Below are 25,843 nucleotides of genomic sequence, written 5' to 3' on the forward strand. Positions count from 1 at the left end.
GCTGTGTCTCTCCTGAGCTTCGGTCCCCTGGCTTCATTTGAGGGGCTGAATTAACTGAGAAGATTTTTTAAATAAACTGAGGTAATGAAATCATCTGAGTCCAGTTTTACTGATGATAGGTATATGTATTTCTTGGGCAATTGCATGTCTTTCTAGGGAGTGATGCAGGATAGTAGTTCTAGATCTGGTTTAGAAAGTGCCAGATAGGTCTAGATATTGTATGGAGGGGCAATCTGTTTCTTGCTCTCTTGACATGCTTTGAGCTTCAAAGAAAAAAGAAGAGAGGGAGATCATCACAAACAGCTGCTATAGAAGCTAAAAAGACATATCTGCTGTGGTTGACAGGAGACTGTAAACTTGGCATGTTTTACTACCTCCCGAAAGTAGAATGATTTTTATCACTCCAGTGTGCAGTCTGCTGGTCACTTAGGTTTCAGCAGCCACCTAAGTGTTAAATGTACCCATCACTCAAAAAAGTGAACTGGTCCCAATTCTGGATCCCAATCAGAAATGGGACAGGTCGTTCAAGACTAGTGGAGAACATTGTACATGCCAAGCTCTCATCTGGCCCTGGTGAGAAAACGTTGTTGGCTTTCCTTTTTGGTGTTCCTCTTTCCACCACCCTGTAAGCTTTATCTGCCAAATCACGTTTGCTGTCTCTGTTATTCTGCGTGCATCCCTTTCTTGCTGTTTTGTTTACAGTGTTTCCAGCATCAAGAAGTGCTTTTGTTCATTTGTGCAAAGTACCTGTTAGCTAATCAGCTGGACTCAGAGCTGCTCTAAAAGATTACTACACCAGTGTAAGTGACTTAAAAAGCACTGAGTTTTCCACATCGACTCTTGCACTCGCCTACTAGATTTCTTATTTGCTGGGTTTTTGGTCTGGGTTTTGCTCATGCCTGAACCTCTGGTATGCTCAGAAGGCGTGTCTGAGCTATGTTGCTTTATATCAAATTGCTGTATTGCTATGGAGGTAACATTCCAATGAGGATAATTATCTATTTATTCTCTTGTTAATGACATCATGGGCTGATCTGGTATTGATCATTTTAAGAGATGATGCAATTACCATTCTGTGCAGGGGTGTGTTCTGTGTAGGATCTGCGAATGCCCGCTCTGGCACTGCTGCAGCCATGGCAGAGCACAGCGAGGACACTTTCACTGTAGGTCACTATCTTTGGTTCATTTCTTTCTCAGATGACATTCTTCATTGTACAACTCAGGAAGAGCGTATCGAATTGCTGGACAGGCAGCAGCATTGATAATATTGTAACAGACCTTAAAAAGGCCTGTTAGAAAAGTGTCCTGCACAAGGAGACTATGGGGGGAACCGTGGTGTTCTGGAGTCTTAGTGTCTCTTGATTTAGTCAGGTTTTTTCTCTCTCCTTTTTGAATGGGGATTAAAAGTGAAGACAAGAGATCTTCACGCTCTTTTCAATAGGAATTTAAAAAAAACATTGATTTGTACAGCTGCATTTTACAACTTTGTTTGGATTCTGAGGAAAGATGATGGTTTTATTCTTGTTAGCAGTATATCATTTGGTGTTACGGAGTTTGCTCCTATTTTATTTCAATACTGCAGGTCCTTTTTTCATCCCCTTTAAAGTGGAATCCATCTTCCTTTCCAAAGTGAAGAACTTTGCTGATAAGGGAACAAATTAACCTGTCATGTAACCTCAGTAGTAAATTGATGTGCTAGGTTTATTTTAAAATGCGAAAAATACAATGAACCCATGTGAAAACGTCAGTCTCAAATCTAGTTGAAGGCAATCTCTTTGCTCTAATATATGTGTGTGAACGAGAGCTGGCGCTCCCGGAACAGAAGATGTGCTCTGAGCACTGCTGCAGCACAGCCGTGTGTCACTCAGGAGATGAGAGCCTTGTCCTCTGGCTCCAGTCAGCTAATACAGTTTCATTGTCAGAAATGGCTGAGGATCAGAGTTTGTCAGGTGTAACGTAGGCTGCCTTCCAATTTTTGCCAGAAGCCAGACACTGCAGAGAAAGGCAGAGAGTATTTTAGGAGCAGTGCCAAAACCTTAAATTAAATGTGCTGATATCTTGTTCTTTCCCCACTTCTCCTGACTTTTTAATTTTCTGTGTATTTCTGAAGTGAATTTAATACTTGTGAAAGGTGCCAGAATCCCTGCTCCAAGACCCACTCAGCACATACGAAGACAGACAGCAACATTGATTGCCACAGCACAGCGTTAGGCGTGTGAGTTTGAGTTAGTTTAGGTGTAGGCTGCATTTGCAGCAACACCATCTATTAAAAATGATTGACATCGTCCATTCCGCAGTTACCCATAACAACTGAGCTGTGTTATCCCCGGGTAATTGCTGCGCTGTGGATACAGCACCGTCCCTCCTGCTCAGAGCCCGGCTCTGTGTTCGGGGAGCCCATGCTGCACCCCACAAGGCTCCAGCCACAGCATTGCTGGTCCTGAGCTGTTGTGTTCTGGGGTGCCTGACAAGAGCTGCACTGAAGAGCAGCCCAAGTCCTTTGCCTCTCCTCGTCTTGCCAATAACTATTTTTATTCCCGCTGTTCTCTAAAGCCTCAGCTCTTCTTCCAATGGCTCTTCACAAACTGATCCTTTTTCCATGGGCATCTCTCATCTATGCTGCAGTTTTTGTGTGGGTCTCCTTTATATTCAGCCTTTTATTTCCAGCCACAGTTTTGTCTTCAGAACTCAAGTTTACAGCTTCTGCTCTGTCATTCTGTTATTTAATGTACAAATGCATGTCCAGATGCAATTTATGATACCAGCTGATATCAGAAGGAAGCTACATGATACAAATTCCTGCCTAAACTAAACTAAACTAAACATTTCAGAGCAAAGTCTCTCAACAGTGGGGGTAAACAAGACCAAGCAATTTGATCCATTTCCATTTGTGTTCATGACCCAAGCTGGAGTTTTTGAGGTGGAAGAAAGTTGTGTTGGGACCTCTTAACTGCATGAAGCACAAAGGTTATTCCTAGTATTGTGCTGTCACCAGCCAGTTGTTTTATTCATATTCATTTGAGCCTCCTGAAGGTGCAGAGCCATGGGGGACAGATCAGCAAGGACTACGATAAGAGGGGGTGTTAAATGTATGTTGTGGAGGGTTTGTCCATTCTTACCCCATGTTGTTGTTGATCCTTTCTTTTTTCTCCTTTTTTCTTTGTGCTGAAGTGAGTAGGTGAGTAGTTTCTTAGCAGGAAAAGAGGAAGGAAGGAAAAATTGTGCCATTAGGACATTTTGTTCCTCTGTGCGGTTTAAAATTGTTGTCTAGGAAACAAAGTGCCCTACAGAAGGATGAAGGATGTCTTGCTTCTTTCTCCCCCTGTTTTCTCCTGGAGTTACATTAAATGCACTGTCTGCTTCCCTTCAGCTTTGGCTTTAGGAGCTTTGTGAGACTAAATACCGATGTGTGACTCAGTGTCAACACAGAGGTGATAACTAGACCCTGCATTTGGTTTGTTGTAAATATCAAGACCTCTTAATCGCTTCAGTTCTGGCTTTAGACACAGAACATGGGCTGTGCCTGTTTCAGGAAGGAAAGGCAGTGAAGAGCTTGGCCAGGGAGGGTTGGCAAGTCCTGACGCCTGTACGTGGTCTTCAAAGCTACATAATATGCAGAGACTGGAAACCCTTCCTGTGCCCATCTCTTCCATTCTGCACTGGCCAGCTGTAATCCTTGGCAAGCTATTGACGTGGTTCTTGGCTGGAATGAAAATAATTGGTTTAGGGATTGCTCTGCAGAACTGGGAAGCCCCAGACAGAATTAGGACAGCACTGAAATAGGAGCTATATAAAAACCCAGTTATAAATGTGCTTCCATCCAACAATGAGAAGGCAGCATTCCTGTAAAAGATGAGAGTGAGAGAGAAGGCTGTGCTGGTTTTGTGGAGTCATCTGGAAGACTCTCCTAGATTTATGTAGGGGAGTTAGGATTCCTGTGGCTCTGTGTCTCAATTTAGTCTTTTTCCTTGCCTGTTCAGGTGTTCTTTCCCCTGTAGTATGTTTTATAGCACTTTGTCCTGTCTAATTTGCCATCTGCCTTTCCACAGACCGCTGTCTGTCAGCACCAACCCTTACAGTGCATGCATATGCATCTCTACAGGCAGGGGACCCAGGGACTGTAGCTGCGTCGGCTCCATCTGATGAATGGACCCTTCTTACAGACGTCTGGTGCTATCCTGGGCAAACTTTCTTCTCTCTCTGCCGGTTTTTTCCCCTTTTCTATCCCTCATCTCCCACCCCCATCCACCGCCCCCTTGCTGGATCTGCAGCGTGACTGGAAACAGGCTGAATTAATCAGCAGACTGGTGCTTCACTCTGCTGCTTCTGTCTCATTCTCTGCAGCGCTGGGCTCTGCACAGTCTTGCTCTCTCTCCCTCTTTGCTCTCTCATTTTCGGAGGGCAGCAGCACTGCAAGTTGCTGGGCAGGTGGTGCAGGAATTTAGCCCGGATGCTCTTCAAGCAAGCGGATCTCTGGATCCCCCACCAAGGCAAATGCCGCAAAGTAAGTTTCTCTGCCTTAACATTTAAATTCAAAATGGCTTTCCCTCTCTCCCTCCCCAACCTGCATCTCGCCTGATGTGATGGTGCGTGAAGAGCTTTGAGGTTTTAGGGAAAGAGGTTATGGCAGGACATTAAACAGTGAATGATGAGTTTAGCTAGGGACCGGCTTAGTGTTGGAGGTAATGGGGAAAAAAGCTCTTTTTTAAACTGCAGATTTAGCCTTAGAACCAACAGGAGGGGGCAAAAATGATTTTAGCTGCTGACTCCTGCTTTGCTGCCCCTCTGCTTCATGACTTAAACTTGTCTGTTTCTTCTATGGGCTTTGATCAGTAGCTGTTGAACCTCCTTATCCCTTTGAAACATCTCACTGTGCACCTGCTCGGCTGTATCAGAGTTTTAGCCCCCAAAGTCTTCAGATAAAGAAGTGGGAATGAGGAGGAAACTGATGGGGTGAACGAAAGATGTGCTGAAGTTGTGTGGGTTTCTGGGCATTGCTGGCCTCTTGGAGGGAATTAGCATCCTCTGGAGTGAGCTTTGCATTGGCATAAAGCAGTGTGCTGTGTGTTGAAGCCAGAATAAATATGGACCTCTAACTGCTCTCTGAACTTAGAGGAATACTGTAACTGGATAAATTACAGTAATTAAAGCTTGATAATTGCGTAGTACAGGTGAGCTTCAAAGCACTGCATAAACAGCCTCATTGTGCCAGCAGCCTGGTGGGGCAGGTAACAATGGCTGGGGATTTGCTGCTGCAAACAGGACCGAAGAGACCGGCTGGGGAATGTACAAATGGAAACTGGGCTGTTACCTGGGGAGCGGTCACCTTTCTCTGCTGTTCAGCTGCTGCTTGCTGAGGGAGAAGCAAAGCACTGGGCTTGCATTACCCATATGGAAAGGTTGATTGTGCCTGTTGGCATCTTACTCTGTGCTTTTTGAAGGGCGTTATACTTGAATGTCATTGTGTGGATTAAAATGTTCACACCAAAGTGCAGTGGTGATTCAGACAGCTGGTCGGTGTTGCTTTGGCCGGGTCTCTCGGAGATCTGCCCGCCCACAGCCGCGTCTCTTTGCAGTCGAAGTCTGCAGGCCCTGTTAGTGATGAGCTGCAGGGAGCCTCAAAACCAGCATCCACACTGCGGCCCCACAGGCACCCAGTTACCACACTGGGGGGGCTCTTTTGTCCAAGGGCCAGGGGAGGTCTGGGCTGCCTTTCGTGCTGATGCTACAGGTGGAGGAAGGAGACAGCTCTTGACTGTTGCTCTGTCCATTAACTTGGGCACTGCTGTGCTGAACACTTTCCTTGTTTCTTTTGATTGAAGACCACCAGCAGCTAAACTGTGGCTGCCAAGCTCATGTCAGGTGGCATTTAAACCAAGTTTAATAGCTGCGTTCATTGTGCCTTCTGGTACCGTTCCCAGCATGTCCAGTTTTAAAGGCAGTGGTCCCCAAGAGCCATGATCTGCTTGATGGAGCTGCCTGAATCGTGCAGGTATCGACACATATTTCTTTTTTTCTGTGATTTCCAGTAGTGTTCAGGTGGGTTGGTAAATACTTCATCTTTCCAATGCCTACAGCTGGTAAGGAGTTGGTAGTCCCATTATGGAGATGAGAAACTAAGGTGCAGAGGAGCATCTGGTTTTCACAATGCCATGCAAAAACCTGTTGCACTGTGTGCTTTTCCTTAACAGCCGTCCTGCAGATTACAACTCTTGAGGGCTGCGGTGTCACCTGCAAGGCAGAGGGTTGCAGTCATCCCGTGCTTACCTGGCTCCATCACTGCGGCTGGGATCACCAGGGTCAGCTTCAGAGGAGCCGCAAGTGCACTTAGAGGCTCCTGTGCTCTCCAGGCAAAGGAGGAAGCAACTGCTCATTTTCTTCTTAGGACTTTTTTCCTTTGTGCATCTGGAAAACGAAAGTGTAGCCTCTTAAAATGCCTCCTGGTACCCATCAGGGGTTTGATTTCACTGTGACCTGGAATTCACTGTCTGTTTTTTCTTTTTTCTATTTTTCAGAGGAAACCCTATGCTGAGGCAGCGGGTGGGAAGGTATCTCACTGTTTTTTGTTTTGACCTGAAAATTAATCGATTACTCTTTGAATGCAACTTTCCAAAACAAAGATGTGAACGTTGACATTTTTATTAATGAACTGACACCCCTGGTGAAGGGCTTCATCACCTGGGGTGCTCATCTCCTGTTTTGTGTCAGGAAGAGCTCTTGTAGCTGATGAAAGGCTGGAAAGATCCCTCTGGGACAGCTTCAGAGCACCTAGGTTTGCCTATAGAAAGGCTTACTTCAGGGTGTTTGAAAAACGCCTCATTAGCAGTTGATGACTTAGCAGGACAGCTCTTGTTGTGAAAACCTGCAGCTGCCCCTCACCAGGAGCTCAGGGTGGCTCTTGTAGCCTGTCCCTTTCATTCCTTGCTTCCCAGCTCTTTCCCTTGGTGCTCGCCAGCAGTAGGTTATCTCAGTCACCGCAGGCAGCCTCTCGCTCGCATTATTGCAGCGTTTGCTAGGCTGGCTCTGCCCGCTTTGCCGAATGCTCCATGTTTTAAATGTCAGGATGGGTGTTGAACAATCCCTGCCCTCCCTGCCACGCTCTGCACTTGTTCTTGCTCACCTGCTACAGCAACCTCCTCTGTGGCCGCCCTCCCCTTGGCTGATACTACAGCAAAACAGTAACTCCTGTGTAAAGACTGGAGCAGGTGTGCAAGTATTTCAGGAGCCTTTCTGATTACCTCTGGATTTGCTGCCTTTTTCTGCTCGCTGCCTGCTGTGATGTGGCAGTTTCTGTTTCCAGGCAGCGTGTGTTGGCAGGTGTTGGCATTAAGTGCAGCTTTCCTCTCATTTCTTCTCTAGCTTTTGATGTATCCATTGGAACCAGCTGGGTGTCTAAGAAGACTTAGCTCTTCAAAGTCCTTCTTATTATTGCTGCCTTTCATTCTGTGTCTTTTATTTATCTGTCTGCTTTCCCCGTGTTGGAGAGGATGAGCGCTTTGTGGGTGCTTTGCCATGCTCCAAACACGCAGCACTCAGAGAGAGAAACCTTATTGTGTCTCTTGCTCCGTGTCGCTCACGGACACTCCTGTTTGCAGCACTCCTGTGGTGCAGGAGCATTTCTGTTGCCAGTGACATTGCCTGTCGTCTTCTCCTCTGGGAGTCTTTGAGAGGCTCCTATGTTTAGTCCTGTGCTGATGTTACCTGGGCTGCTTCCAAGAGCAACACAGAACTGCTTCCTCTATTCCTAAAACTGATACAGAGTGTAAACTACAGCAGGATTATTTTTAGTTCTGTAAAAGTGCAGCTAAAGCAGCATTGCTAGATTCTGCTTGGCCAGAATTTAGTGTTTCAAATAGTCCCTGACAGGTGGGGAGTGCGTGTGGTAGATGATAATTTAAAGGGCAGCTGTGCGCTGTTCCTTGACGCCAACATTACAGTTTTGGATTGGACCATCAGTGCAAATGAGTCTGAAGCACAAGATTAGATTCCGGTAAATGTTCATCGTGAAACCGCTCGGTTAAGGAACAGGAAGAAAAGTGCAGATATTAGCTGAGCTGCGCTTGCAGAGCTGCTGTGTGCAGGCAGCTCCTGGGGCAGAGCTGCTGCAGTTTGAGACCGCGGTGGATTTGGCTGAGCTGGGAAGAGCTTCTGGCTGCAACAGCAGGAACAGCTGCAGCTCCTGCCCGAGCTGGGTTTACTGGGACGTGTCACGCTAGTGGGGACCGGAGGGGGAAGCTTCCTGCCTGCTTTGTGCTCAGTCGTTCTGCGCTCTGTAAATAGTACAATACACCTGAGCATTTCTAGCGTGCAGGATATCCTATGCGCTGTACGCCCTCGGGGGGTTTGCGTTTAAATGTGAAGTGCAAGTGAGAACTTCTATTGACCGGTTCCCTGATAATCTGCTGTAGCCCTCTCCTGGACACCTGCCCGTGGTTCCTTGTTGATTCAGTGATCTGTCTTCAGTGTCTTGCAGCCGTCTGTGATTTGAAAGAAAGGCAAATGCTAGTGTTCTTGCCCCAGAAATGAATTTACCCCGTTCCCCTGTTATCAGCATCTTATGGCGGTGTTTTCCAGATAGCTTGCTCTTGGCTTGCGTCCTTCAGGCTGCTGCCTCTTTGCTGACTGGACCTGGTGTGCTCCCTTCAAGGCTAAATGCCTCCCTCATATGTTCATACAATTCAGCACTTAAAACTCTAGTGCTTCCTCTTGTAAAAGGGAGAGTGGATGCTGGAGACACATCTCCTCCTGAGCTGATCCATGGCCTAGCACTTAACCCTGGGGGTTTCTGTGGCAGAGCAGCCACAAAGGCAGGGCTCACACCCAAAAATTTGTAACAAGCAGCTGTGGAAACCAGACCCGTCTTGTTTAGAATTGCAGATATTCGACTACTTTGTTGTTATTACTGTTAGAAAGATCTATCCTCTGTCATTAAAGTTCTACCATACCTGTGTTCTGTTCTCTACAAGCTGACACCAGTTCAAGCCTGTGTAACCTTGGAGCTGAGCAGCCTCCCTTTGTATTGTCCCTGGCTTCTGCTGATTAGAATCTTGTTTCACAGAAATGACTTGGTATTGTGCTTTGATAAAGTATTTATCCGGCGCAGTCAGGACCGGTTTGTTTACCTGATATTATCTAGGTGCTCTAGTTCCAGCCAGAAGTCCAAAGTTCACAGGAGGGAAGATGATTGCAGGGAAGTGGAGAATCAGACCAGCGATGATGAGTGCAGGGCATTCACGGTAGGGTGCTCAGTCAGGCACCAGGAAAAAGCCTGAAAAAGACACAGGAAAGCTCTAAACAGTTTGTTCTTCTGGCACCTCAGGATGAGATGACCTCGAGTTTGGGCCTTACCACAAAGAAAGCTCTCACGATCCTGAGAGACCAGTTGTCAGCACTGCTGGAGGGGCATCAGAAGGAACGGAAAAAAGTGACTTCATGGAAGGTGAGGCACCAAATGGCAGAAGGTTGGGCGCTCAGTCTCCCTTTCTCAAAGGAAAGCTGAAGATTAAACAAAAATTGGCTGCATTCCCTCCCAGACTGCTGTGGCGGAGTGTCTGGGTGTAGAACTGCTAAAGTCTTTGAAAACAAAGGAATCTACCTAAGGGTACATTTCTCTCAGCACTTTTCTCCTGGTTGCTCTGCAGGAGCTTAGCTTCACCTGTGAAGGATCTGGGTGGAGAGGAATCTCTGAAGCTCAGCAGTCTCCCCTTCTCCACCATATTTGCCTGGCCTATGTGTTGAATACAAAGTGCTACTGTTTATGCACAGTACTTAAAAGAGTTCCTTGCTTGGCTAGTGACAATGGGGCAGCCTGGCACAGAAGCCTTTTCATTCTTCCAAGCAAGAGTAAAGCAGAGAGTGTTCACCCAGACTCGCCAGCTGAGCAACTGTTAGTGCTGTAGCATTCCCATCACTGATCTGGAGAGCTCTGTATCATTTTCAGGGGTTTTACAAAACTGTGCTCATCCTGGAGCATCAACTGCTGCCTTCACCCTTTCTCACTCTGCTTTTTCAAATGTCTGGCTCTGTATTTCGTGAATGCTCACTGTCTGCTGCTCTCCTTCCGTAGGAGGTGTGGAGGAGCAGTTTTCTGTACCATGGTAACCGCTGCTCCTGTTTCCACTGGCCTGGTGCATCTCTGATGCTTCTGGCAGTGCTGTTGCTGCTGTGCTGCTACGGGAGCCAGCCCCAGGGAAGGTAAGCAAAACACCCTGTGCTGGTGAACTGAAGCAAGGCGGTAGTTTTACATTGTCTTGACACTGTGCATGGCCAACATAACTGCTGTCCCTCATTCTGTTTAGACATCTAGACATTAGCATACTCACAGTGGTAATTCTCTCCCTGTCAGTCCCTTTCACAAAACTTCAGCCAACTTAATTCTGCTTCTGATAGACCCATAGAGTATCCTATGGAGAGACTGAGACTCTTTCTCTACAGCATTCGTAGGTCTTGAAAAGTCTTTACGCATTTTCACAGTTAGGAAGGATTTTGAAACTGGAGAAGTTAGTGGCTCATAGGAGAAGTTACTGCGCTGTCACGTGCACCATAGCATGCCTTGATTGTATTTGCAAGGGTACTTTCTAAGTGAGATGGGCCTTTTCGGACTTCTCTGGTGGCATTATTCTAAAGAAGTGTGATCATAGCTCTCTGCTTTTCATTTTTAGCCCTAAGTCTGTGGGATGTAGGAATAAACAACCGAGCAGGTGTGCATGTATTTCTGTGGGCGTCTGGCAGTGTATTCTGCTCATTTACTCAAACCTCATACACTTTCTGCTGTCTTCTGTTTTGCGGTGCAAAGCCAAGGTGCTGAGATAGTTAATGCACTGGCGCTGTTCCTCCTTCTCCTCTTGGATCTCTTCATGATCGGGCGTCAAGAGAGGCTGAAGTGCAGAGAGGTGGAGAGGAGACTTCAGACAATCATTGAGAAGATAAATGGTGAGGTCTCATTCATTTGTCTCTCATTTGCATTTGTGTTTTCCTCCCATTGGATTTTTCTCCAAACCTGATCACACACGTTACTAATTGAGCTTACTAGACTTCTCCTGCGTCACACAGAAACAGGCTGTGAGAATTATGTCCTACTCATGCCTGCCCTGTAGAATAGTTATTTCGAGCTGTCATGCGGCCATGTGCTTCCAATCTGTGTGTTTTCAGGTAGGCGTCTGTTATGTCTGTGCTTTGAAGTCATTCGAATCCTCAGTATCTTACAAAAATATCTGCCTTGCAGCAGATGATGAGAGAAGAATACGAGGGGTTGTACCACAACATAGAACAGAAGGAAATAAATTGCTGTGCGTGAGCATCGTCTCAGCAGGGGCTTTTGAACCTGAGGAGGCAGTTCATTTCAGTGCGGCAGCTTTAAGGACAACCTTTAGCTTTTCCATTGTACAAGTCTGTATTTAAGGTTATAAAATGACTATGTTTAGTTGTTAGTACTGGGTGGAGAGAGGGGGGAAAAGCCATCAACGGGAGAGAGATGATGAAAGGTCATGGGAATGGACTGAGCTTAGCACTGAAGGACCTGTAGCCACTAAAGGATGTAAACTGATGTATGATTTGCTTTTCTAGAATAGTTATCACTTACTTCTTTCACGCTGCGTGCTTTCAGATACACTTGGCAAAGAGGTGAAATGGCCAGACTCCATGTACCCTGACCTTCACATGCCTTATGCCCCATCCTGGTCCCTTCACTGGGCCTACAGGGATGGTCATCTCGTCAACCTGCCTGTGAACCTGTTAGTAGAAGGAGATGTCATCGCTTTGAGGCCAGGCCAGGAGTCATTTGCTTCTCTGAGAGGGATTAAGGTAACTTGCTTCTCTTATTTCCTTGGCCTGTCACAATATATTTCCCAGATTTTCTTGCTAATACTCATAATTCCCAGTGTACAGATTATTGGAGTGTTTGATTTCTTCTGACCTTGAAAATAATTTGAAATTCCAGTTTAGTCAAGGACAGACTGCATCTTCTCTATGAATTCCCAAACGTGATAGACAGCAGACACTAATGTGATTCCAAAGCAACAGGTCAAGGGGGAATTGTAACGTGCTGCTAAATATAAGTGGAGTGAATCTCTCCAGCAGGATGCTATGACATACAAAACCCCTACTTTGTCCTGTTTTTTATGTGGAGAAGTGTCTGCTATGACCTTCTCCTTACTACTGATTTCTTATAAAAGAAGATAATATAAAATACATGGGGTAGAAGTAAATTAATAAATCCATTACAAGATCTATGCAAGGATTTTGCTGCTTGCAGAAGACTGGAAAAAGTTTAAAGCTTGAAATATATCCTTGTTGCGTTTTTTCTTAACTCACTCCAAATGCCAAGTTTCATAACAACCAAATGTGCTTGAACACAAACATTTCATTTTAGCTAGTCGAGCTTGGTGACAAACAGGTATTGTGTCACTAGCAGTGAGAGGGACCATGTAGGACTAAACCTCCAGTTCCTCACAGCAGGATTCCACGAAGGCCCTGACCGTGCAGCCTTTGGGCTCTCTGACTTTTTTCTAGGACGATGAGCACATAGTTCTGGAGCCAGGAGATCTGTTTCCACCTTTCTCACCTCCGCCCTCCCCCAGGGGAGAAGTGAAGAAGGGACCTCAGAACCCTCAGCTGTATCGTCTCTTCCGTGTCTTGAAGACCCCGATAATTGATAATGTCAGGTGGGTTAAACACACGGCACAATGCCAGCACAGCTTGTCTCTGTCCTTGTTGCTCCCTTGTATCAGCAAAGAATGAGACTTACCAGCTCTGGACAGGAATTTTCAAATATGCTGTGTCTTCTCTGTTACCTGGGAATGCTCCAGGTCTCTTAACTGTCTGTCTTCTAGTGTCCTCCTTAACTGGTAGGTGAGGCTAATATATAAAACCACATATATGCTAAGTATTACTGTTCAGCTCATTACTTTCCAACCAATTTTAACAATACAGGGAGGTCACAGATTTCATGTGTTTGATGATATGACACCCTTTGGTCAACTGGAGGTGCAGATTTCTGAATGTCCTGTTGGAGTTTTCAGTTGGGGTGGTGGAGCCTTCTTGTTAAGGGGGTGAGGAGACCTGGGGAGTTCATTCAACAGAACTGCACATTTACCATGGCAAGTGCAACACTGCTACTGTAGAACTTGGATTATCTTTTGGAGGTTGCCCCTCATAGCATAGAGTGAACACAGTGTTCAGGTCTACTAGGAGGTTTATATTTGAGGAAGGTGCAGGGTTAGGGTCTTGGTTGCCAAAATCTCAAGCTGTTCTCCATTTTTAGGTGGTGTCTGGAAATGGCTTTGTCACGTCCTGTGACAGCCCTGGATAATGAGAGATTCACTGTACAGTCAGTGATGCTGAAATACGCAGTCCCTGTTGTACTGGTAGGTCCCATTTCAAGCCTTTGTTGTTGAATATAGCCGTGTTTTGTCAATAAAGGTGAAGAATTTGCAGCCGTCAACAGGAAATTGTGGCCAGGCCCTCACTCATGCAGCCGACTCTGTGTGTGCCTTGGGTGGTTCAGAAAAGCAAAAATGCTGAGCCATGTAGCAGTGAGAGTGGAGGGAGGAACCGCAGCAGCAGCCCAAGTATATCTTCCAGACTTTCCCAAGGCTGAGAATGTTAAAAGTCAGTGAAAACTCCTTCCCTGCAAGTACTAGTAGTTAGCCAACAACGTTGTCTTTGTTTGAATTGCAGGCTGGCTTTCTGATCACCAATGCTGTGCGCTTCATTTTCAAAGCTCCTGGAATTGCTTCTTGGCAGTACAGTCTTCTTCAGCTACAGGTAAAGGAGAGCTTTGAGCTCCCCTCCAGCTCCACCCAGAGCACCATCGAGACTGATTTGCTCCCTATGCAACCTGCTTCGTCCTGTCATAGGGTCCTATACGTGTCCTTGAGCATGCTGGATCCAGGAGCTCTCAGCAGAGCATGACAACAACTCTACCCTGGCCGTTCCTCCTAGACTGCCCTTACATTGTTTGCTTTCTCTCACCATGGATGTATATATGTGTATGTGTGTATATATAGTATCCTTTGCCTTTAAACTTGTCAGAGTTTATGCCACATTCATCAGGAAAACCAGCTGCAGGTTGGTGACTTATTCTTGGCCTCCCTCATTACAAACCCTAAGGGGGTGTGTGTCTCCCATCCTGTGCCTCTCCCTGTGTTGCCCCGCAGTCTCCTACCCATCCTCTCACTCTGGTGGAAAAGACGTCACGTGAGAGCTCTGACTTCTTGTCTCTGTGTTTGCTGTTGATCACGATTGGTTTTTTTTCAGGTGAATGGTGTCCTACCCATCCTTCCATTGCTCTTCCCTGTCCTGTGGGTTCTTGCTACAGCCTTTGGAGAAGCCAGAGTCTTGGCCCAGATGAGCAAGGCCTCATCCACCTCACTGGTGGGTATCTCTTCACATCAAACCATTGCGGAGATGGGGGCAGGAGATGTGAAGGGCTCTGTCAAGTGAGCCCACTGAATTCAGCAGATGTGTCCACATTGGATCTTTGATTGTCTCAGCTATGCCCTCTCCCTGCATTCACAGTGTGGCTTCTTCTTGAACAGATGTTTTATTTTCTTCAACCTGTCTACAGATATCCCAAGGTGATAGGAAGCTCCTGTGATTCCATTAATCTCTTCAAGGCATGTGCTTTCTATCAGCTAAATATAATCCGTCAGAGGGGTCAAGCTGGAGATAAATGCCCTGTGGTGGCCATAACTAGGAACATTTAGCTGCTGAGAAGGAATGGGATACATGAGATCCTCTGCAATCCCCTGTTTTAATGTGTGGGCTGAACAGCCCTTTCCTGAGGCTCTAGGGCTTCGCTTGCAGTCATGGCCTCTGCAGTGGGTCTGGGAGTATGAGGAATTTCTGGCGGTTGTGCTGGTTTGGGGAGTGGAGTTTGGTAGTCTGATGGGTGTGTGATCCTGAACAGGATGTGCTGATGGGTGTTTCTTGTTCTCTCCCGGTGGCAGTGTTGGTGAGATGCACTGTGCTATATTTGTCTTCTGTGCTCACTTCTGTTATGCCCATACTGGAACAGTTTCTCCTTCTTGTCCTTCCTTGGCCTCTGTGGCCTTGGGTCTGTGTTTTCTCCTTTCTCCATATAGGTTGTACATGACTACGCTGCCTGTGTCCTGATAGGGAGGACCCATGTTACCTCCCTCAGTCGCGTGTGCACATTTACCGTCTCTTTGCAGTGTTTTCTCCAATTCACCTTTCCTATCCATTCTCAACACCACTTGGTTTCTGTCTTTGCGACCTTCCTCTTTCCTTTCACACCTTTCTGTTTGGCTGGGAAAAGCCAGAGCTCCTTGGCTTTTCCTGCTTTATTGTTCTCAACATACCCACTCATACTTGCACCTTCCTTCTCTTCTTTCCTGTCTTCTCCTTTTTGTCCAGGCAACTCGCTCTGTCCAGCCAGCTCTTTCTGTGACCCCTCAAACATGATCCTCCATCCTTGCCACTGCAGAACAGCTGTTTTGACGTGTCATTCTCCCCCCTGACTAGGGCAGTCTTCTCTTGGCCTCTCTATTTCCCTTCTTCCTTCTCTCTGTTCAAAATGTAGCAGGTAAGACCCTCTTCCCCTCTTCCTCTCCAGTCACTTGGCCCGTGTGACTTTCTTCTCCCCTTCTGTCCCATCCCATCATGTTCAAGCTGTTTGATTCCCAGTTTTTCAAGGCTGTAGGTGACCCTTGCGACTCGTTAGTCAGACATCCGGCAGGGCACAAACCAGTAGCCCCCAAAATGAGCCCCCACCTCACGTGGCATTACTGCAGTTGCAGCATTCCCTTTCGAAAGGAACTTGATTTTGGTTTGAAAACATTTCTACTGCCTTTGATAGGTTCCTTCAGTAATTATTGACTTCACTGCTAGAAATGGGCATTCTGTGTTGGTGAGAGTTTTTGTACTGTTTGATTTCCAACCCCTAGAACATTTACATCTTTTGTCTCCTAGATTTAAGAGCATGTCAATCAAATTTCTGGTCTCTTGTAGCTACTGACATTCCCTTTTACTGTCTCTTTGGTTAAGTGAACAGTTTAAGCACCTTGGGTCACTATAAGCGTATTTTCCAACAGTCTAAACTTTCTCTTGGCTTTCCTTTTAGCTTTGTCCAGTGTTTCAGGATCACTGCAGAATTATGAATCTCCAAAACCCACAAAATATTCCAGTAACAGCTGTGCTGAATTATTTGGACTTTCTACTCTATGTTCCCTCGTTAGTGCAAAAAAGGATCAGATTAGATCTTTTAGCCACTGCTTTAAATGGCCATGCTTTGTTCAGCTGATAATTTGCTTTCTAAGACAGACTCCTCATCCTGTAAGTCCAACCTTCATTTTTGCTCTTAGGATGCAACCTGACTTTTGTGCCTGTTGGTATGCATGGTTTTGCTTATTTACCAAGCAATTAATTTTGTTCTGTAACAGTGGTCTGTTCTCTTTATTACTGGACCCTGCCTCCAACTTTGTGTAGTTTACAGTCTCTGCTGGTAATGTTGTTTTGTTTGTTTTAAATTTTCTTTCAGCCTATTAACAAAATACCCAGAATTTGTCCCTGCTTGAGCCAGTAACACATCCTATTGCAAATAATTCCTCAGTTTCTGTTCCATTTGGAGATAGTCTATTTCTGATATATTTAATATGGGCCCTATTTCCCCGGTATTACTCTGGTTTTTGTTAGAAAACTAATTAAGCATTTTATATCAAGTCAAAGTACAAAGTGGTCTACATCAAAAGTATTACTTTTATCAGTGAAATTTGTAATTTTGTCAAAAGAGATATCACAATAGTTTGAGATTTATTACTCTTATACTTGTGGTGTTTGGCACTGGTTGTATTATTCCACTTCTTTTAATTGAGTCTCACGTTCGCTGCTCTGTTATTCTGTCTGAAATCAAAGTCTGTCTGGAGTCCTGTGGTAACTTGGTTTGTTCTCTTCACCCTTTTTAGGCACTGGCACCACATGAGCTTTTTTGCATTGCACTGGGACTTAATCCATGGTTCAAGCCTTGTGCAGAATCAGCAGTAACGATCAGAAAGCTGTCCAGACTTGCTAATTTAAACATATTTACTTTTAGCAGCCAGTGTTAGAATGGAAAATATTTCCAAGTTATCATATGGTATGATTATATCACTGAATAAAGAATAGCAATATTTATTTAACATGTTTGCCTTGCCTGCTCTATCATTTGGAATTTCACCGTCAAAACCAGTGGACTGGTGTTGATTGCCTACTGGTATACTTTGTCTTATTTGTCTGTTAATTTTTACTTCTATTTTCACTTCCACTCTAAACTGTGGAGTTTTGGATTTTTGCTTTTAAAAATTGTAACAAACTATTGTTAAACAATTCCCAATTATCCTTCATAGTTCTCAGTTTAAATTATTTCTAATTTGTCTTGGCTTTTTTCAGCTTTGTTAAACTGACCCTCTTTAAAGTGCCAAATGTATGCATTATTATTTGGGCTGTCATTTTATTTACATACGAATGTAATCGCCATATTTGCTTATACATATCCTTAAATTTAAACTGTTTTTCAAAATTACATCTACTGTGGAATTTGTGCCGGATTTCTCAGTGTAATCCAAGGGCCCCACGGCAGTGCCCTGCTGGAATTTCTTTCGTTTCCTACCCACATCACCTCGTTCCTCCGTGTCCGCTGTGTTCCGGGCACCTGCTTTTCCAACCACCCCTCCAGCTCCCTTCTTTTCACTGACCCATATAACTTAAAAACAGATCAGTCAATCCCAGCTCTTTCTGTCTAAAAATAACCATCCAGAAAGAGCCTCCACTGGGTCTAATTGCTATTATTTTCTCTGTAGACACTTGGGTAATGACCGTGTGTTCTTCTGTGATGTACAGCACTAAGCACTTTGACTGTGCTTCACGACTAGATAAAAATATAGTCAATTAAAGACTTAATTGCTTTGATGAATTATTGGTCTGCCCTGGTGTAGCGATTCCCACAGAGCAAGACTCCTGCTTTCTTCTCTCTGAAGTCACAGTATTTAGGGAAGGATGTTCCTCACAGCACATTTCTGAGCACAATTATAGTAACTGGTCTCTTCTCTTGCTGCAGCTTGCTAAGTTTTCAGAGGACACTCTCAGCAGCTACACAGAGATGGTATCTTCTCAGGTACTATTATTATGAATTGTTTTCTTCCATCTTCACTGCAGAACTTCATTATATCCTTTCCCTTCCTCTCTGTTTTCCTGCTTGTTCCTAGACCCTTTTTATGTGTCTCAGTTGTCCATTGTCACGCATTAGCTGCTTTAATTTGCTATGCATGCAGGTTGCATGTCTTTCCCCCACGCCTTCCCACCTAAACGCTGCTCTGCTGACCACAGATCGAGGTGACTTTGATACCGAGCCCAGTTGTGCTTTTCTGAGTCCTGCAAGTGGTTTGAAATCAACTCTTTCTGCTCTGAAGAAAGTAACTCTTTCAAGTCCTCTTGTTCCAGGAGTAAAATAAACTTTTTAAGGCGTGTGTTGGAACGAAGGGAAGTATTTTGAAGTCTTGTGCTTGTACCAGATAAACCTCCTTCAAGCCAAAACTAAAGAGCGGAGGGGGTAGCGGGCAGCACCAAGACCACACACAACGAGGGGATCATGGGATGTTCAGGCTTTTTAAAAGTCTGATCCTGTTTCATAGGCTCCTTAACAACCTTAAGCACATTAGTATTGCTTCCAAAGATGGGGCAAATAAACATTCAGAAGACCTTTTTCGGGGGGAGAAACTGCATCTGGCTGCTCTATAAATTGCATCATCCAGATTAAACAAGTGGGTAGAGGAAAGACACTTTTCTGTCTGATTGGGCATTAGGATTCCCCGTTCCTTAAGAAGGCAGATGGACTTCGGGAGTGATTAAAAATCCCTGGATATTACAAGAATCAATATCGCCTTGCTCCCAGCCATACAGGGGAGTGCACATGGATTCACACACACAATTTCCTTTGCTGAATATTTTGTATTTCTGTGCTAGTTCATCATTTAGCTGACATGTTTTTCAGTTGTCAAATGAGAGTGATTTGAGCTGACCTTTCTCACTGAGAACATCTGCTTCTTTCCTTTTGTACTTATGTAACATTTTTGCTTGTAAGAAACTGGTTTAAATAAGAGCTTTTTTCTTTCTGGTGCTAGCTCATGCTTTTTTTTTTGCATTTGAGCTTGTAGCTGTACTAACCCTTAGGAACTAAGGAACCTGATCTCAGGAACTTCGAGGGAAGTGCTCCGCAGTGACAGCATTCCAGAACAACAGCTAAAAAGCAGTAAAACAGCACTGTGATGCAAACCTGGTTTTGCTGGATTTAGGAGTGAACAGAGAAAAACATACAGCTCTGATGCTCAGATTGGTTGCTGCCATCCAGACTCCCTCTGAGGGATTTTCGTGTGGAAGATAAAGGGCACCAACGTGACATTTGAATTTTGCAAAATACTCCCTTCTTTCAGTTTATTACCATGTTGATTACGATTGATTTATAATGATGGAGTAGGCAGGGCACCTTGGCTTTATTTCCAACATTGTCACTGCCTCGGTCAGTAACCTTGGGCAAGTCACCACAGTGACTCCATTTGCCAAGTCTGCAGGGTGGTAATTGTCATCTTAAGGCCTCAAACTCTATAATCCAGGGTGGTGAGAGTCACCGGAGGAACAAATACTAAGACGTAACAACCGATTCACCCCAAATGAAATTACTTCAGAATTCCTTCCCGTGGTTTTGGATAGACAAAGGTAGTTTCAGTGTATTCTCAATTCAGCAATCTGTTAGCAAGCCCTGGAAGGGGGAAGAAATGCCTTTCCCTTGAGAACATGAACACCGTATCAGTTATCAGGTTCCCACAGAGACCAATGTTTATTTTACAGTGTACCACTGTGTTGAACCTGAAAGCAGGTAATGTCACGCTCCCTTTCTTCCTTCCCTCCCTTCGGCTTTCACCGAACGCGTCTTTAATTGGCTGATGTCCTCTGCTTCCCTCCGCAGGAAATGATACGCTGTATCTGGAGCCACTTCCTCTGTGTTTTAAAAGGCAAATCCCCAACTCTGAGCTTCACTTCCAGCTTGCTCCACAGTCTGGGATCTGTCACTGTGAGTATTGCTGGGCTGTCAGAAGGAAGAGCCCTAAGTGGATGCTTTATTTTCATCGCTCATTTCGTCCTTCCCTGAGCACAGACTGTTAGCAGTCAGTTCACTTTGCTGGGATTAGAAACCCTTCTGGCAACTTTGTAGAAGAGTTTAAAACTGTCCTGTCTTGCCTAAGGAGCATATTCAGTGCAAAAACAAAGGTTAGAGATTACTCTGTGGCATCTAACAGGGTGTCTCTATTTTCCATCTCTGGTTCTGGTCCCATAACTCCCTTGTCTCCTGTTCAAGAACCGGCTGGTTCTGATCCTGATGAGGTACTAGCTGGCGAAACAGGTTCAGTAGCTGCTTCCTTTCCATGGTCTTCATGCCTAGTTTTGCAATATCCTGAGATAAAATTGATGTTAACCCATCAGTCCTGCTAGAGCAAGGAATCCTTGGATTTCTTAGAGAGTTATTAGGTGCAGTTTCTTAAGGAAGAAGGTTGGTGGAGGAGAGACTTATCTGTCCTCCCATGTGTTTATTAAACGTGTGACGTTTATAACACTGAGACATGTTTTCACCGAGATTTTGTTTTCTTGGGGTTGTTGTGGGATGCTCTAGGTGCTCTGCTGTGTAGACAAGCAGGGGATTCTTTCCTGGCCAAACCCCAGCCCAGAGACGGTTCTGTTCTTCAGTGGGAAAGTGGAGCCACCTCACGATAGCCACGAGGATCTGACTGATGAGCTCTCTACACGGTCTTTCTGCCATCCTGAGATGGAAGATGAGGTGAGGGATAAGTAATGCATAATGTTGGCTGGAATCAGTTTGACTGACACACACATTGTTGTATTATAGAGGAAGCCCTTGGCTTGTAAAGAAGTCCTATGCCATAATTCTTTGCTTAAAAGATAAACCAGCAGCAAGAGTGAGATCCTCTTCTACAGGAGTCCTAAAGCAGCAGGTGAATCAGTAGTGGCTCCTGTTGAACACTGAGTCACCACTGTTCATTTGGTTCGTTTCTTGCAGCCCCACGAAAGAGACGCTTTGCTCTCTGGCCCCCTGGCAGACACAGTCCACATGACGAATGAGCAGGAGAGGAACAACTGGTCTACTGATGCTCCAAAGGTTCCTGATGCCCATGCCCACCGAAAGCCAAACAGCAGAAGCAAACATCCCTCTGGATCCAATGTGAGCTTCAGCAAGGACACAGAGGGTGGAGAGGAGGAACATGCTCAGGTAAGACATACAGAAGGGGCACACAAGTAGCCTTCTGTGGAGCTATGAGACAGACTTTAACCCACAGAGTCTCCCCTTTTGGGAGTTTAATTGGGAATTCCCTGTGGGATTCTAGGCACAAGCTGTATCCATTGTAACCAACCAGAATTTTCCCATCTTTTGGACCAGGTTGTCGCTGACAGCGAGGTGTTGGCTTGTGAGGCTGAAGACTTTGTGTGTGACTACCACCTGGAGATGCTTAGCCTGTCCCAAGACCAGCAAAACCCCTCCTGCATCCAGTTTGATGACTCCAACTGGCAGATGCACTTGAATTCCCTCAAGCCTCTGGGCCTGAACGTGCTGCTCAATCTCTGCAACGCCAGCGTGACAGAACGTCTGTGCCGCTTCTCTGACCACCTCTGCAACATTGCCCTCCAGGAAACTCACAACGCCGTGCTGCCTGTCCATGTGCCCTGGGGCCTCTGTGAGCTTGCCAGGCTAATAGGTAAGGGAAATTGGATGAGCAGATGCAGAGAAATCAGAGCTGTCAATAGACACTTAATCCTTAGAGAGCACAAGAAAAATATTTCCCCAGTCCTGGTTGCTGAGAAGGTGGAATTGCAGAGCTGACTCTGTTGTTGTTTGGTTGCCAAAAGAGTCTATTAAAGAGTTTACTTTTAGCAAGTTCTGACATTGCAGACACTCTCAAAGAACGAACGTCATCAAGGATATTTCCAGCCAGCCCTGGCTAGGCTTGGTATTCTTCTGGCTTGAGTCTGCCAGGAGACTCATCAGGAGACAAAGAATACCTGCTAATGGACAGATAGCTGCCCTGTCTTACCATGATACTTTGTGAGGAGTTTGGATATAAATGATGTGAGGTACCTCAGCTCATCTTATAGATGAGAAAACCAAAGCACAGGAGAGAAGTTTGAGGTAACACTAAGATTAAAATCTGGAAGCTCTTGACCTCACTTCTTTACTTGTCTGTCGATGGCACAGTTCATCTCTTCAGTAAACCAGAAAGCTGTAATTTCTAACAACATCTCATCCTTCTGAACGTTTTTCATCATAGATCTTGAGCCATCTTGGTGCAGATGCACAGTGAGCGCAGCCCAGCTGCCTGTTGCTGAGGAGATGACAAAATGTGCACAGGCAAACTGGATGGCACAGAAGCAGGAGAGAGGACCTTTCTTTTGCTTTGGTTAGAGCCTAATTTTTCTCCTCCTTATGTTAATATTTTAGGTTTCACACCAGGTGCTAAAGATCTGTTCAAGCAGGAGAACTATTTGGCCTTGTACCGCTTGCCAAGTGATGAGATGGTTAAGGAAACAATCCTGGGGAAGCTTTCATCAATCACCAAGAGGAGACCACCCCTGAGCCACATGATTAACCTCTTCGTGAAGGACACCACGACCAGTAAGGCTGCCCCTTCCTTTGGACATCCACTCGAGATGCTCATCCTTCTGATAACCCAAATCATAATCATTATCTTCATGAGTTGTCTAGTGTATTATGTTGCATAGTCTATTTCTGTATTGTATACTAATAAGAAATCACAGAAATCCCATGCAATCTTGTGACCATGAATACAACACCTGAAGCCATGCAGGTTTTTCCACTCCAGCTACTCCTTCCTGTTCTGGTTGCAACAGGCTAGGATGGAAAGGACGTACAGCTGGACACCACAAGTTCTTAAAGCACCTCAGCAAGATTTAACAGCTTGCCTGTCAGAGCTCTTAGCCTCTTCATAATACCTTAAATTGACTGAACTTGGCTCTCTGGAGTTGACATATGTTCAATATTGAATCTGAAATATGATTATTATTATTATACTGGCCAGAGATTTACCAGGTAAACTGTCTTCTCTTGACCAATTCTTCTTAAATGTCTATCTTGATCTGGGCAGGAGCTTTGCCCTGATGGCTGCTGTCTTGCCTTTGTGAGCAATAAGTTTTCTGATGCTGAGATTCTTAGTGTAGGGAAAAACCTTTAATGTTGCCTCATTTCAACTCCTTATCCTCATTTTTAAACGGTTTAGTTTAGAGGCCGGAGCTCAGACGAATACTTGTGTGACCTGGATTATGCTGTCTGGAGTAAATTCTAAGAGGAATTTGGCCAGCGGGATTAGTTAACCATTGGAACACTTCTCACGTGACACTCTTGTCCCTTGAAATGTGTACAACCAGAAATAATGGACTATGCAGATAGTATTAGTTGAAATCAAATGGCTCTGTTTATGCAGAAGAGTCAAACAATATGATCATAACTAACCTCTCTGGATACATTGTCAGTAAATTTTTGAATCCACCCACTCCCATGATGAGCTGAAGTCAAAAGGCAATACATAATAAATTCTACAGCTGTAGCAGAAATAGGAGGTGCCTTCTCTCCAGTTCCCTTGCTCTTCCATTGAAATGTGTGTCTCACCATCTGGTAGCGTTCATCCCAAATCCATAGTAACCATATAGAAATGAGGAGCTCACCGACATCTTCAGCAGATTAAAATGGCTTGATACCACCTCTGTCTTCCCTTGCTACAGCTGCACTCTCACATTCCTCGTGCTCTGTCTCTCTGGCTCGGCTGTAGCGACTTGGTTCTTCCTAAGGAGTCCCAGCAGTCATGAATGCCTGGCTATATTCATTTCCTATTCATTAGTTTTCTCCCTTATGCCAGAGAAATCCTGCTGTTTGAGTTTATGATTTAGGAAGGGAAGAGGCTGCGGTCACTTAACTGGCAATGACAGTTTGCAGTGCGTGCTGTCACTGTCATTTACCCCTCAGAGGACTGTCGTGTGGGATGCTGACGGTATGAATGGGAAATGAATTGCAATTGCTGTCAGGTATGAACATCGGGCTGTATGTGTGTGTGTGGTCATCTGCAAGCTCTTGCTCTGTGTCCAGGCCATAGATTTTGCATGAAACATCTCGTTCCCTCTTTCCTAGCAGGGACTATCTGAGCATAGAAACAAGGTGGGAAGGATTAGGTGTTTATACAATAAAATAACGAGAGCCATGCACAAGTACTCCTTTGTGTCCCTGAAACAGGCTCCTTCTTTGCACACAGCTCCTATTCGTCTTGGAGGTTTGTTATGCTGATAAACTTGGCGTGTGATGACTATTTATAGCAGAAAGCAGAGAGCTGCTGTGTTTTGGAAAGTCCTCCAGTGTTCCTGAAGGTCCCTGCCTGGTCTGCGTGAGTGGGTATTCTTGGCTCTTGATTTCCCCGGCTAGTGTGAGCATTTGCAGTCAGCAACAATGCCTGCAAGAAGCCTTTGGGCTCATTTTTCTTGGCAGTGATGTTTTTTTCATTAGATCAGCTTTGAAGCTGTTGGGGGCAAAGTCACAGAGCAGCTGGAGGAGGGAACCTAGACAGAGAAGTCTACGTGCGTGCAATAGTAATGTCCCAGTGCTAATGAAAGGGAGCAGGCAGTGTGGAGAGGGAGGCAGCCCTGCGTCCTTTAACTTGTGTCCTGTGCCTGGGACGTGCATCAGACAAGTGACATCGCACACCTTTGGGAAACACTTCTTAACACCCCTGTCTACGAGAGGGAATGTGAGATTTTAGGTCTGTATTAAAGAGAAAAGTGGTGGGGGCGTGGAACAGAGCAAGCTGTGGTATGCATTGATTTTCAGTTCTTCCCTGATCACAACGTGAGTTACATTTTTAGAGTCTGTTATGTTGAACTTTTGACCCATCCTGATTTAATGCATTTTCAGGACCCTTTGTAAAACAGGCTGCTATCTAATGAGTCACACTGTTAAATTATCTTCTACTATTCAAATGGAAGGTATTCAAGAATAGCTCTTACCTTTCAGATCCACATCTGGCCTTAAATTGAATGCACTTTCCAGGGTAGGCAGACTTTGATCCCTGTAGGTTCATCACCAGTGCTTGTACTCTCATGAGAAGAGGCACACAGGAATATTCTTTCTTCTGCTTTGTTGGATACAGGAACAAGATATTATTCCACCTTTTGTAGGAGCAGAATTGTTACACAGTGTAAGGGGAGAATAGGAACTGACTACATGGCTCACATTTTATCACAGCCTTGTTTGAACTCTCAGGCAAATAGCGGGTGAATACATATCATCCAGTCTTGAATAATTTCTTAATGGAGACTGAAGACTTTTAACAGAGGAAAGGGGATATATGGAGTGCAGCAAGGCGGTTTGTGGGAACACTCACTTTTAACAAATAAGGGAGCAGTGGGTATGACATCCCTTTCCTGGGTGCCTGTCTGTGCGATGCTGACTCTTTGTTCTCCTACACTTCAGGCACTGAGCAGATGTTTTCTCATGGGACAGCTGACATCATCCTCGAGGCCTGCACAGATTTTTGGGACGGTACCGATATCTACCCCCTCTCTGGCTCTGACAGGTGGGCAGCTTTGTCATTTTTTGCATTTAGGAGCTGCAGATAAATGGCAGAGGAAACTTGGCCACTCTTTGTTAAAATTGCTTTTACTTATGCTTGTTAAGCTATTTAGTAGAAGCTTCAAGTAGTTCATGAACATAAGACATCTCAGCTTATAATATTTGTTATCATTATAGCAAAGTAAAAGATTAAATAGCAACAAGCAACTGCTG

The 25,843-nt window shown here is 45.0% G+C and overlaps 1 protein-coding gene across 4 annotated transcripts in view; it reads left to right on the forward strand.

The window, feature by feature from the left end:
• TMEM94 (transmembrane protein 94) overlaps window positions 1–25,843 on the forward strand; it is a 45,591-nt gene that overhangs the window by 5,802 nt on the left and 13,946 nt on the right. Inside the window, exons 1-16 of one of the 4 annotated variants that reach the window (XM_065034037.1) lie at window positions 4,296–4,504; window positions 9,320–9,439; window positions 10,067–10,194; window positions 10,796–10,932; window positions 11,606–11,802; window positions 12,511–12,662; window positions 13,262–13,364; window positions 13,678–13,764; window positions 14,257–14,373; window positions 18,053–18,109; window positions 19,958–20,062; window positions 20,660–20,824; window positions 21,065–21,274; window positions 21,443–21,758; window positions 22,499–22,672; window positions 25,532–25,634. In XM_065034037.1, the coding sequence (XP_064890109.1) occupies window positions 4,451–4,504; window positions 9,320–9,439; window positions 10,067–10,194; window positions 10,796–10,932; window positions 11,606–11,802; window positions 12,511–12,662; window positions 13,262–13,364; window positions 13,678–13,764; window positions 14,257–14,373; window positions 18,053–18,109; window positions 19,958–20,062; window positions 20,660–20,824; window positions 21,065–21,274; window positions 21,443–21,758; window positions 22,499–22,672; window positions 25,532–25,634 (2,225 nt within the window). In that variant the 5' untranslated portion in view covers window positions 4,296–4,450. Of the gene's footprint in view, window positions 1–4,295; window positions 4,505–9,319; window positions 9,440–10,066; window positions 10,195–10,795; window positions 10,933–11,605; window positions 11,803–12,510; window positions 12,663–13,261; window positions 13,365–13,677; window positions 13,765–14,256; window positions 14,374–18,052; window positions 18,110–19,957; window positions 20,063–20,659; window positions 20,825–21,064; window positions 21,275–21,442; window positions 21,759–22,498; window positions 22,673–25,531; window positions 25,635–25,843 lie in introns of those variants that run through there. The other 3 variants (XM_065034038.1, XM_065034039.1, XM_065034040.1) reach the window with 3 other exon arrangements.

This window comes from Columba livia, chromosome 18, assembly GCF_036013475.1.
Source record: "Columba livia isolate bColLiv1 breed racing homer chromosome 18, bColLiv1.pat.W.v2, whole genome shotgun sequence".
Taxonomy (NCBI): Eukaryota; Metazoa; Chordata; class Aves; order Columbiformes; family Columbidae; genus Columba; species Columba livia.